This window comes from Procambarus clarkii, chromosome 63 (assembly GCF_040958095.1).
Source record: "Procambarus clarkii isolate CNS0578487 chromosome 63, FALCON_Pclarkii_2.0, whole genome shotgun sequence".
Lineage (NCBI taxonomy): Eukaryota > Metazoa > Arthropoda > Malacostraca > Decapoda > Cambaridae > Procambarus > Procambarus clarkii.
This window is the reverse complement of record NC_091212.1, coordinates 8,105,043-8,118,797: the sequence shown is the minus strand read 5'-3', so window position 1 is coordinate 8,118,797 and position 13,755 is coordinate 8,105,043. Positions and strand designations below refer to the sequence as shown.

Below are 13,755 nucleotides of genomic sequence, written 5' to 3'. Positions count from 1 at the left end.
AATTTACAGAGTGTGTGTGATAGAGTCCGTGACATTAACACTAGAGTATCTATTCGTTTCATGCGGAGAAGAGGAGGGGATAAGCTGTTTGAGAGCGTTCAGACCTGCTTGAGTGACGTACACACTTCCAGGAAACTGAGGGAGACACGCTATACGAGAGGATTAGCTCATGACCTCAGGGAATACGACGTACTTGACTGCTGTAAACCCTCTCGACAATGTAATATGTCTGCTCCCTGGAAAGTACAGAAAATAGACGTCGAAATTGTACCCCTCAAGGTGAAAAAGATTCATCATGAACCGGGACAATTACGGTGTTTGTATGGAAGCATGATATCTCGGTTACCAAGAGGCAACAGTTTACATGTATATTGCGACGGGTCGGTGGCGGAAGATGGCAGGGCAGGGTGTGGTGTCCTAATAAGGGATTATACGGAGTTTGGGACTGTGGACAGGATAATTGAACTCCGGCTTAGTAATTATATATCATCCACACAAGCTGAACTGCAGGCCATTCTGGCGTGTTTGGAGGAAGTACGTCATGACGACAAAAATGTTTTTGTATTTGTCGATAGCCGAGGAGCACTGGAGTCCTTAAACAGTCGAAACCCAGTCTTCATGTCTATAGTGGAGGACTGTAAGAGAAGAATAACTGAGATACAGCTGAAAGGTTATAGTGTGAAATTCATGTGGATTCCGTCTCATGTTGGAATAGTGCTCAACGAGGTGGCGGATGACTTGGCCAAACGTGCCACATCAAAACCACAAGTTGACATTGAATGTGAATTCACAATGAGACAAATAAGAAGCAAAATCAGAAATATTCAGGCACAGGCGGGAGTGGAGAGGAGAGAGATAATGTATGAGAGAAGTCAAACCATGCAACACTACATGTATGTGAGTCAAAACACCCATTTCACTTATGGTAAAAGGGCGAAATGCTTGGAGTGACTCTGTGTACATGCGGCTCAGGCTTGGGTACAAATATTACTGGGAATATGGGATAGATGTTCATGGTAATGACACGAAGTGTAAACTATGTGGTATGTTAAGGTCTCACACCCTTGCCCATTATATTCTTGATTGTCCGTTGATTAATGTATATAGAAACACTGAGATAAGGACTGTTCCTGAACAAATAGCCTGGATGTGTCACAACGGAAAGGTTGATGATATTCTTGAGAGATATAAGAATTTTGCACCAAGATTGTAATATTTTGTTGAATTATCTGCAGGTGTCTTGCAAATTGTCTATACAGTATACCTAGGTCATAAAAGTATTTGTGTATACGTCTGATACCATACTCCTTGTGAGGGAGGAAATGTATATTTTTACCTCTCAGAATGTTTGGTAATGTGTTTATTTGTGATGTGTGTCTATGTATATATTAACACGTTGTACTGAATGGGGTGAGAATAGCTTGAGCTACCTCATCCCTTTGTGTGTATTTTACCTCAATAAACTTATTTCAATTTCAATTTCAATTTCAATGAATATACTCTCAAAAAGTGGAGTTTCATAGGCTATTGCTCAGTTCACATCTCTGAGGGAACCAGATTCTGGCTCGTGGTTCCCGGTAGGCAAGAGCTCCGTATGCCAGAAGCCCCAGACTAATACCTGCGTAGATAATCTCAGTCCGATAGCTCCAGAGAGCTTCCAGGTCTTACCCAGAAAATTGCTTTTCAATACATTCATCGCTGGTTTTTTGTGATTTCAGTGTGCTAGCATGTTCATTTGAGACTTGATTTTTAAATTTATGTAACTCTGCTATACTGTATTTTACTAGCAGATAAATACAAATAATAGTTTTTCATAATAGTAATTTACAAATATTTTTGTTTACAGCCACATTTTGTAGTATTCACTTCAACTACTTGTTGGCCAAGGTGAACCTTCGTCTCCGTGCTGCTGTAATATCTGCGGTTTACCGAAAGGTTCTTCAGGTGAGGTTCACTTTTGAACAAATGTATCATTTTCTAGTTAACACTTTCGCTCGGCGACGACTAGGCGACAACAACTCAGCGACGATCATTAAATGATCTAGTTAAATTGTGATTTTATATAATTTCCATCTTTGGTTTAGTCCAGTTGCTTTGTTTATTAGGTGTTGAGTGTACAACATTAATCATTATTACTAATTGTCCTTAATTATTGCATACAAATATATTCACAATGTGCACATTTTGTGCAAAATACAAATTACACATGTATTCATGTATTAATCTATAATATTCATATACTGTACACATACATAACATATAATATACATGTACACAACATTCATGTACCCATTAATTATATATATATATATATATATATATATATATATATATATATATATATATATATATATATATATATATATGTATATATGTATATATATATATATATATATATATATATATATATATATATATATATATATAAAATATATATATATATATATATATATATATATATATATATATATATATATATATATAATAAATATATATATATATATATATATATATATATATATATATATATATATATATATATATATATATATATATATATATATATATATATATATATATATATATATATATATACATATATTATAATATCATATATTATAATATCATATATCATATACTGTACACATTCGGATCTTCATGTTCGGGGTAGATGGGACTCATTAGCCTGGGAAGGCAGCTCATCTAGGGGAAGGAAAACCCTGATTCTAAACCTCTGCTGCCTTGCGGCCATACCCCTATTTTGGGAAAGGTTTCAGAAGTCAACCTCGAGGAAAAATCCAGAGTTGGAGCCCCTAAGGGAGTTCGTTGTCGATTTAGACCTCGCTCTGGCAGCTCCTGCGACGGTGCTTGAACCAGGTGTATTGGCATTTGCCTTTCCATTGGATAATTTCAGCAACGTGGAGAGGGGGGGGGGGACCTGCTGCATGGGTAACAGCTTCTTGTCCATATAGACCTACCCAGGGTTTATCCACACCCCATGTGGATAAACCCTGGGTAGGGTTTATCCACATGGTGTGTGGATGGGTGGGGGTCCTGTGTGGGAGGGGTTGTGGTGTGGACACAGTAGCCAGGGTCAAGTGGAAGTCAATACAATAGCTATATAAGCACATTCAGACACACACACTGTTGAGCACATGTCACAGTACAGTACAGTACTGTACTGAGTTACTGTAGTTGCAGTACAGTTACTGTAATGTAAGCAAAACACATTTGCTGTTTGTATGATATATTTAATTTGTTAATTTTAGGTCAGTGCTGCTAACTTGAGCAGGTTTTCTACTGGTGAAGTTGTCAATTTGATGAGCACCGACACAGACAGAATTGTCAATTTCTGCCAGTCATTTCATGCATTGTGGAGCCTTCCTCTACAGGTGAGTGGAAGCAACACTGTCTTTTTCTTATGGGTTGTGGGGAGGGCTCACACCTTAAGTAGAAATGGGAAGGTAAGGTGGGGAAAGGTCAGTGGGTGGGTAGGGTTGGGGAAGGTCAGTCTGCTGGCAATTGAGCAGGCCAATTTGAGAAAGGCAAAATTCAGCAAATTATGGTGTTGCTAAAAATAAATTCTGAACACAAATGAAATGATGAAAAGTTTCAGATGAGGTGGTCTTGAGGAGCTAGCTACTCCCACTGCCAGTGTAGGGAAGGTCAGTCTGCCTGGGCAAACCTTACAATTGATGCCTCTGTTAACCTAGAAGTAAATAGGTACCTGGGAGTTAGGCAACTGTTGTAGGTTGCATCCTGGGAAGATGTATGGCTGCCCCCTAGCGGGGGAGCCATACATCTTGCTCACCCAGCAGTAAATAGATTAGTGTGAATTAAGTGACTGTGGGTTGGATTGTGGTGAAGGCTGTACAGGGTTCCTGTTCCAACAACAGGTAGATGTATGATATCTACAAGTATAGTCTGTATGAGGAAGGCAGGTAACCTGTGTGGCAGGTAACCTAGTGCAAGAAGCACTCGACAGCAACCAAAATGTGGCCAGTATCTTTAGTACTATATGTAGTCCTTACTCATACAAACTTTATCTTGCAGCTTGGTGTGACGCTTTTCCTGCTGTATCAACAAATTGGAATAGCCTTCTTAGCTGGTGTTGGTGTAACAGTGATCCTAATTCCCATCAACAAATGGCTTGCCACAAAAATAGGTACAGTATATAGAGAATGTCACAATAATGTGACTGAAAACTAATACTCCAACTCATTCATATGAAATTAATGGAAAGTGAGTATGTTTTGGTTCATTCTGGAACCTTATCAAGTTGCCTTGATCAGGGTCCAGTATGGACCAAAATGGTGGTCACTTTTATTTACTTTCATGTGTAGGTTTGGTTATTTGGTACAGTATATGTAGCTCTGGTACATATACCAGAGTTTACAGTATACTGTATGTAGCTCTGGTACATATACTGTACCAGAGTGTACAGTATATGTAGCTCTGGTACATATACTGTACCAGAGTGTACAGTATATGTAGCTCTGGTACATATACTGTACCAGAGTGTACAGTATATGCAGCTCTGGTACATATACTGTACCAGAGTGTACAGTATATGTAGCTCTGGTACATATACTGTACCAGAGTGTACAGTATATGCAGCTCTGGTACATATACTGTACCAGTGTACAGTATATATAGCTCTGGTACATATACTGTACCAGTGTACAGTATATATAGCTCTGGTACATATACTGTACCAGAGTGTACGGTATATGTAGTGTAACCTCCCGGGCTTCCCTGATGGGGACTTGATGCACAAGGTCGGCAATTAGTTATTAATTTTATTGTTGTTCTGGTTTTGATCTGATTATCTAACCTAAAAAGAATACATTATTCATTAGGAAATATCTAATTAATTACATGATTTTGTTAAATTCTTGAATTTATTATGCTTCATTAGTTAAGTGATTGTAATATCATGTTGGTGGTTTCCAAAGGTAAACTGAGTGTGGAGATGATGTCTTTCAAGGACCGTCGTGTTGGCCTAATGACTGAGGTCCTCAACATGATCAAAACAGTCAAGCTCAATGCCTGGGAAGGAACATTTAAGCACCGTATATATGGTAAGCTCAAAATTTGTTAAGTATATTCTAAGTACAGTTTGACTTGCAATTGGATCATTGTCATTGAACGCTCTCAGATTTCAATGTCTTATTTACTTCACTATCTCACTACTTTGAGTTACAATAAAAAGCTCATTCACATTAAATGGTACAAAATGTTTGGGGCTCATAAATACACAGTTGATGTTCTTTACAAGGACATGATCAAGGAAAATACACAAAATACACAATTGTAAGGAAAATATTTTAATTTGAATTTCAGTTTTTGCTGAGCCATAACAAAAACTTTCCTGTAACTGTATTGCACTAAACATATTAGGATAAATATACATTCAGTGTACTGTTTATCGCTGAAGCGCAACTAATGATGATGATGTTTCTTTCAGATGAGCGTTACGGAGAGGTGAAGGCCCTGGCTAGCCGCAAGTACCTGGATGCTGCGTGCGTTTACTTCTGGGCTGCAACACCCGTCCTCATACCTATAGTGACCTTCACAGTGTACATCATTCTTGGTAATTGTTGGCCACTTCTTTACATTGCTCAAATGCTAATTAATGACCAACAAATATGTTAATATATTTTTGTACTCATATTACACATGAGTACAGGTGGTTACATAGGTGTACAGTACAGTACAGTACAGGAGCAGATGACTTCTGACTCTTGTTAGCAGACTTAGAGCTTTTCCATTCCTATATCTCATGGTAGTGACTGATGTTAAGCTTTGAGAGCTTATATCATGAGAGCTTATGTTCTTACCATAAGAAGCTTCTGAGGGAACTAGCAAAGAAAGCAAATTAAATTGAAAAATGGAAAGGAATAAGGAATTACAATATTTTCTTTTTAAATATGTATTTTGTTAAGTTCGTGAATGTATGAAATAGTTGTCTTTATATTCTGTCGGTGTTATCTGGATGTTTAATTCGTGAAGCATACAGGTATATGGCTTTACAGTATGTTGGTTATAATATATCAACATACTGTAAAGTTAAGAACATACTAAGTTAAGAACAAATTATTTTAAGGCTTTCTTGTATTTCAGGCAACCCCTTGGAACCAGCACGTGTGTTCACTGCCGTTGCACTCTTCAACATGTTAATAATGCCTTTGAATGCATTTCCCTGGGTTATCAACGGAATGGTGGAGGCGTGGGTCTCCCTCAGGCGTGTGGAGCGTCTCATGGAGGTACAGAAACGGGAGTCGGGAATAGAAATTGCTAGAATTAGGATGGTTGGGCTACATTGTTTTCAACCATGATAAATAGGGCATGGATGGCATTTACAGTTATATCAAGGAATATTATTCCTTTAGTTTACTTTTACTATATTGTATTCTTTCAAAATTTGTAATAATACCAGTCAGCATGGAAAAATAATTGGCATAGACTTCCACACATGACATTCACATTAACTCTGTCCTGGAACCTTCAGAGGAACATTTGCTTAGTGTGCGCCTGAACACCTCAGTATTCTCATAGAGTTTATAATAAATAATTTATCTTCACCATTATCTTCTTTATCTCCCACATCTGGGGTCACCATCCATCTACCCTTGCCTAGAGTACTACTCCCACATCTGGGGGTCACCATCCATCTACCCTTGCCTAGAGTACTACTCCCACATCTGGGGTCACTATCCATCTACCCTTGCCTAGAGTACTACTCCCACATCTGGGGTCACTATCCATCTACCCTTGCCTAGAGTACTACTCCCACATCTGGGGTCACTATCCATCTACCCTTGCCTAGAGTACTACTCCCACATCTGGGGTCACTATCCATCTACCCTTGCCTAGAGTACTACTCCCACATCTGGGGTCACTATCCATCTACCCTTGCCTAATGTACTACTCCCACATGTGTAATAGCTCTCACTCTTAACAAAATTCTTGAAGCCATGTGGAGGAAAGTTGATTTCTGTGAATAGTTTACCTGATGCAACATTTAACTACTACCATGGCTCCTACTCCCAGAAAAATGCATGTTGTTTTCTCTGTCTTCAGTTATGGTAACATAATGCTCCTCTTTTTCCTCCTCCCCTCCCCCCCCCCACCCCCCCAACATATTTTTCAGACTATCACCACTTTCATTGCTAATTCGAGAAATTAAAATTTCACCATCTCTTTTTTATACATTCCACTGCCACCTTGTGAAATGGTCTGTCCTACTACTACTACTATACTATGTTATCTCCAAAACCGTTGATCTTCAATCGTTAAAAAATCTTCCGTGGAGTTTTCTTATTTTTAAATTCAAACAAATTTTTTCTTTGGGGTTATGCAACATTGAATTGGCAACAGCCACACGCAAGTTATAAGATAAACGTTATTTGCATAATTTCTTTGTCAACATCAAGTGAGGCAGCTTTTAATTAGATTGTTTTTCAGCTACCGGAGCAAGATTTGATGAACTTCTACACAGTAGTTCCGGAGATGAGTCATAAGGACTCAGAACTGCAGGTGCTCATCACGAACGGAACATTTACTTGGAATAGCTCGTGCATGCAAGATGAACCAGAACACCAAACAGCAGGGAGTTCGCCCTCTGGGTCCCACGTGTCACTGGTTGACTCCCAGAATGGGAACGGCAATGGGGACCAAGCCATTCTGCCTACACTCCGACGAATCAACGTACAGCTCTCTAAGGTAATTGACACTGCTATGTGTATGCTATGTGAATACATATATTCATATTCTTCTGCCCAAACATAAACAATGGTTATTTCACTCACATGCACACACATGACGGTAGGAATTCTCTTCACAGAGCCTCGTGGCTGAGCAAACAGTTCTTGGGGTGATAATCCTAAGGGCCTAAATTTGATTTCCAGCTGTAGCAGAAACAAATGGGCAAAGTCTCTTTCATCTAATGCCTCTGTTCACCTAGGAGATTATAATTTCCTGGGAGTTAAACTGTTGCAACAGGCTGCATCTTGGGGGATGTGGGTGTACTCATCTAATTGTGCTTGTATGAGGTTGAGTTTTGGCTCTTTGGTCGTGCCTCTCAACTGTCAATCCACTGGTGTACAGGTTCCTGAGCCTATTGGGCTCTTATAACTACATTTGAAACTGTATGGAGTCCACCTCCACCAAATCACTTCCTAATGCATTCCACTTACTAACTACTCTGACACTGAAAAAGATCGTTCTAATGTCTCTGTGGCTCACTTGGGTATTTGGTTCCCCCCTAAGTCTCTTTGTACATGTATCACCCATGTTAAATAATGTCTACCTACCCTGTCTATTCTCCCTGAGAATTGTGTGTGTGTGTGTGTGTGAGAAAGCGAGAGAGAAATATATGTACAGTAGTAAATATGACAAAAGAAAATTTGGTCGGGAGTTAGTACATTGAATATCCGACAGTTAGAAAAGCAGGGTTCAAAAGCTAACAGCTTGATTCTGCAGGAACAAATAATGGTGTGACATATTAAAACAATATAATAGTTTTACATTAATTAATTAGATTCTCAAAGCAAACCTGTTTGCTATGAGAAAGGGGCAGGACTCGAGAAAGACTTTGAAACTGGGATGATATCAATTGTCATTCACACTTTAGTGGAAATAAACAGTTCATTCACCTAGGCTGTATGGGTCTTGAACCGTGGACCCCCCGCGTGTGAGGCCGAAGCTCTATTGATTGGGCTATGAGTAGTCTTGAAAAGGAAAGTTTCCAGAAGCAGCGTCTTACTGCCAAACTTGAATTTTTTACTTTCTCTGACTACTACTCAAGCTCAAAGAAATTACTGACTCATGTCCACATTATATAAATTGTATGAAGCTGTGGGAGGCTCATCCATTTTATGCCACTGCGGCCAAAGTATGAATAACGGAAAATTCATATCAATTTTCCCCAAATCAGTGAATATTGGTATATACTGTGTTACTATAATAATTAGATTTTCTGGGGGGAGCCCTGTCCGCTCCCCGGAGCTTACTAGGCTGATATGCTAATGTCAGACTTTGGTATCAGTCATGTGTATGGAGTTCTTTGGGCCCACCGGAGACCACGAGCCAGAACCTGGCCCCCTTAGAGAGGCATGGGGAGCAATGGCCTAGAAACCCCCGTGTGGTTAGAAGCATTCTATGTCTGCCATCGACCGGGTTAAGCGTCCAGAAAAGTAAGCATCCCCAAACAAACCCCTATTCTGGTGAAAATATTGCTACCAAAAGCCGAACAAGTGGATAGAACTCTCCTAAAAAAAAACAAGCAAATGAGTACGACGTCAAACGTCGCCGCTCCGCTGTCTGCGCAGCAGTTTCCCCCCTCCCTGGAGGGGGAAGGGGAAGCCCCAGACCCCCCACGCCGGCTATCCACCAGCCAGTTCTAAGGCTGATTCTAGAGACGGAGGTTGTGTGCTTGGCTCCAGTGATTCCAGCACTGTGCTTTGAGTGTGGTGGCTGTTTTTCAGGGGTGCGAGAGCCAGGAGTCGTTCTACAGTACTCGGGCTGCATGCGCTTAGGGTTCTCATCCCTAGGTGCCCTGTAAGGCTTTGTGACCAGTGCTCACCAGGCCGGCCAGGGACGGTGAGGTCCGTCCTTCCATCGAGCCCACAGCACGGTGTGGGAGCTCGTGGCGGTGTGGTTTGCGCGACGGAGGGTTCGGTTCGGCATTCTTTTCTGGCGAAGAATAAGACTGCTGCTTTCTGTAGGGGACCTGACTCCTGGGCGGAGGTCGCCTGACAGCTGGGTGGACAGCACTTCGGATTTGTAGTCCTGAGGTTCCAGGTTCAATCCCCGGTGGAGGGGGAGACAAATGGACAAAACGTTTCTTTCACCCTGATGCCCCTATTACTTAGCAGTAAATAGGTACCTGGGAGTTAGACAGCTGCTATGGGCTGCTTCCTGGTGTTGTGTAACAAAAAGGAGGCCTGGTCGATGACCAGGCCGCGGGGACTCTAAGCCCCGTAATCATCTCAAGATAACCTCTAGGGGTCCCTGGGTTGTTGTTGCTAGGTTGGTTTGGCCGGGGGTGCATCATGTTTTGTATCCGGTTGCGACCCTTCCCCGTTATTTGCGCACCACGGCTTCTGTGTCCGGGAATGCGCTTTGGGTTGATTTGGTTTCCCATCTTCCCTGTTCGCAGGTGCGGGTCTCCCATTTCGTCCGCAGAGTTATTAAGGCTAGCCAGTCTGCGGTTTATCCACGTGCCTATGACGTTCGTAAGTTCGCTACCCTTGCTGCCGTCTTTGGCAGCATGTCTTGGGGTGACGTTTGGGCATGAAGCTTTTGCGAAAGAACTATTAGAAAGTTCTCTTTTGCAACAGAGTTGGAGACAGTTGGAACAAGTCAAGTGAGAACATGGTGGATGCCAAAATCATCAGTAGTTTAAAAGCATCATATGACAAAGCATTCTGGGAAGACGGGACACTACGAGTGTAGCTCTGATCCTGTTACTACACTTAGGTAATTACATGCACACATGAATTCACTCAGATACACATGCCATTATTTAGTGTAAATAGAGCAGGTCCAGCATTTAATTTGTATAATGAAGTTTACCCATGTCTCTTCATGTGAACATCATAATTCATTAAAAATTATTTAAATATTATATTGAATATAATTTTGGTATATACTTATATAACAATATATGATTTAAATTTGTATGATGAAAGTAATTAATGTGTGCTTTGTCTCATTTTACAGGGCCAAGTGGTGGCTATTGTTGGGCGTGTTGGGTCAGGGAAGACGTCCCTCATCAATGCCATATTGGCAGAGATGATCAAAGCTCACGGAGTGGTGGCAGTCGCAGCACTTCACACTGGTGAGTATTTCAGGGGTAGTGTCATCCAGTCTCTTGTGGTGACTCCTGTGGAGTCATATATTGTTAATTTACTTATTTCAGAATGGTTCTTGTTTCATCGCACTGCTCACTTTTTCTCTTCGTGTAGCTGCTGAATTGCATTCTCAAGGTGCTGTAACTTTTCCTCTTTCTACTCACCTAGTTGTACTTTGGCTCTTTTGTCTCAGCTCTCAACTGTCAATCAACTGGTAATTACATAATTGTAATTACCTAAGTGTTGTGGTAATTACCCAAGTGTTGTAATTACCTTGTGGTGTCCTGTCTACCCAGTACCCTTTGTTGTATAACTCTTAGAAACTACTGACAGATTTGGCCTCCAGCACAACCTCACTGAGCTTGGTCCAACCATCTACCACTCTTGTTTGTAAAAGAATACTTTCTAATATTTTTTTTTCATCTTTGTTTCATTAGCTTTGCATCTGTGTCCTCTTGTTCATGAAGCTGCTGGTTTCAGGAATTCCTCTTTGTCACTTTGGTCAATTTCTGTTAGTATTTTGTAAGTGGTGATCATATTGCCTCTTTTTCTTCTATCTTCTAGTTTTGGCATGTTTAACGCTGCTGGTCTCTCCTCTCAACTCATGTTTCTCAGTTCCAGAAGCCATTTTGTAGCATGCCATTGCACCTTTTCCAGTTTATTTATGTGCTTCTTGAGATTTGGGCAGCATACAACTGCTGCATATTCCAATTTTGGTCTCACAAAAGTCATGAACACTTTCTGTAGTATTTCACCATCCATATAATTAAAGTCAAGTTTGAAGTTGGAAAGCGACACATACGCTCCTCTCACAATGTTCTTTATGTGTTCCTCAGGTGACAGCTTACTATCCAAAACCACCCCTAAGTCTCATTCTTTATTAGAGTTCTGTAATTCCTATTCACATAATTTGTAAGTTGTGTGTGGTCTATTTTTATCTGATTCCACATTCCATTACATGGCATTAATTCACATAGAATTCCATTTACCACTTGACTGATTGAGTGATGAAGATTAAGCCACCCAAGAGGGTGGCACGGGCATGAACAACCCGTAATGCCACTTGATGCTCCAAGCACTTATTTTATTTAGATTGAATTGACGGGCATTACAATCATCTGCATCTCCTATCTTTCCCAGTATCTTAGCATCATCTGCAAACATGTTCATATAATTCTGTATTCCTTCTGGTAGATCATTTATGTAGACGATGAACATTACTGGTGCAAAAACTGAACCCTGTGGTACTCCACTAGTAACACTCCTTCAGCCAGATACATTGTCTCTGATTACCACCCTCGTCTGTCTGTCAGTTAGAAAATTTAATTGTACAATTGAATTAGTGTACAGGTTCCTGAGCCTATTGGGCTCTATCATATCTACATGTGAAACTGTGTATGGAGTCTGCCTCTTGGTGAAGCTGTCAAAGCTACTCCTTTAGGTATGGTGACTTCCTCTACATGCAGCTATCAAATTGTATCCTTCAGATCAATATTCAGGTACCAGAAGATAATTAGCTAAGTATAGAATTATCTTTTCAGGTTTTGGCGTAGCAACACAGCGTCCCTGGATACAAAATGGGTCAATTAAAGATAATATTCTTTTTGGAAGCAGCTTGGACATCACCCGTTACAGGTAAATGCTGTTGATATTAATATGTTTGTGTCTTAACAAATCTATATGAGCCATTTTACATCCATTTGTGATAATGCTGGTTAAGATTAGTCACTAGTGACAGTTCTGGTCAAGAATATATAAAGTCATTAGTTTTTACTCTGGTAAGGGAAACGTTTGTAGTTCCTAAGTGTTAAAGGGCATTTGCTTTGAAGTATTAAGGGCAATGTTTATTATGGCATTGGTAGCTTTAGGTTTGTTGGGGCAGTGATCATTGTGGCACTGATAACTGTTATTAAGTCATGCCTGTAATTTGTATCCAGAACTGTGTTGTCTGTGTGTGCCTTGGATGAGGATCTCTATGGCTTTCCACTGAGGGATAACACACTCTGTGGTGAAAATGGATCATCGCTAAGTGGTGGTCAGAAGGCTCGTGTTGATCTCGCTCGGGCAGTCTATCAGGTAAAATGTTTTGCTTTTGCAGTAAATTATTTCTATGTACAAAATACATTATTTATCTTTTGTTGTGCAAGACTATCATCAAGAGAATGAATGTGGGATATGTACAATCAAGAATGGGATGAATATAATGAATTAATATTGAGGCTGTACGTTAGGATCGAACCTGCATCTCAAAATTCTTTAGGTATATGCACTACTGACCGGACCATGGTGGACTACTTGACTTACCGGATGGTGCCATCCAAACTCCTCGTAAATGAAATACCTTGTAATACTTCTGGTTTAGATGCTTTTAACTCATCGTGGTCTAGTTGATAGTACATGTGCCTAAGGAGTTCACAGACTTGGGTTCAACTCAATTATACGGCCTCAATATTTTCACGTTATTTGGAATTTGTACTTCGTTAATGGAATAAATAATTGTTGGTTTATGTGAAGTACCTTTGTAGGGTTTAGAAATTTATTTACCTTAAAAGTTGCTAAATATTTAATAACCTTTGTAAACAAGAAAATATATTGTGAGTGAGGAGTGTGAGGAAAAATTAAATTAAAATTTAACCAAAAACTATGATGATATTTTGGAAAGAAACTGGAAAATGTAAGAAGGAAAATGGTGGAAAGTGAAAAGGAAAAGAAATCAGTAATGTGTTGCATGGAACTGAAGAAAGAAAGAAAGAAATGCAATTGTGAAAGTGATTGCATTTGTTGGTATGCGAGCAGTGCAAGCTGGAGCTCCAGCTTGCACTGCTGGAGGTACAGGAGATAACTGAGAGCTTCATGATGAACAAGATGAACAAGGTGAACAAAGTGGGTTTCATTGAGG

General features: G+C 40.0%; 1 protein-coding gene across 1 annotated transcript in view; it reads left to right on the top strand.

The window, feature by feature from the left end:
* LOC123765772 (ATP-binding cassette sub-family C member 10) overlaps positions 1-13,755 on the top strand; it is a 60,377-nt gene that overhangs the window by 22,042 nt on the left and 24,580 nt on the right. Inside the window, exons 7-16 of the mRNA XM_045754503.2 lie at positions 1,847-1,944; positions 3,270-3,392; positions 4,054-4,165; positions 4,956-5,081; positions 5,468-5,593; positions 6,124-6,266; positions 7,468-7,725; positions 10,726-10,843; positions 12,398-12,491; positions 12,794-12,932. Coding sequence (XP_045610459.1) covers positions 1,847-1,944; positions 3,270-3,392; positions 4,054-4,165; positions 4,956-5,081; positions 5,468-5,593; positions 6,124-6,266; positions 7,468-7,725; positions 10,726-10,843; positions 12,398-12,491; positions 12,794-12,932 — 1,337 coding nt within the window. The remainder of the gene's footprint in view (positions 1-1,846; positions 1,945-3,269; positions 3,393-4,053; positions 4,166-4,955; positions 5,082-5,467; positions 5,594-6,123; positions 6,267-7,467; positions 7,726-10,725; positions 10,844-12,397; positions 12,492-12,793; positions 12,933-13,755) is intronic.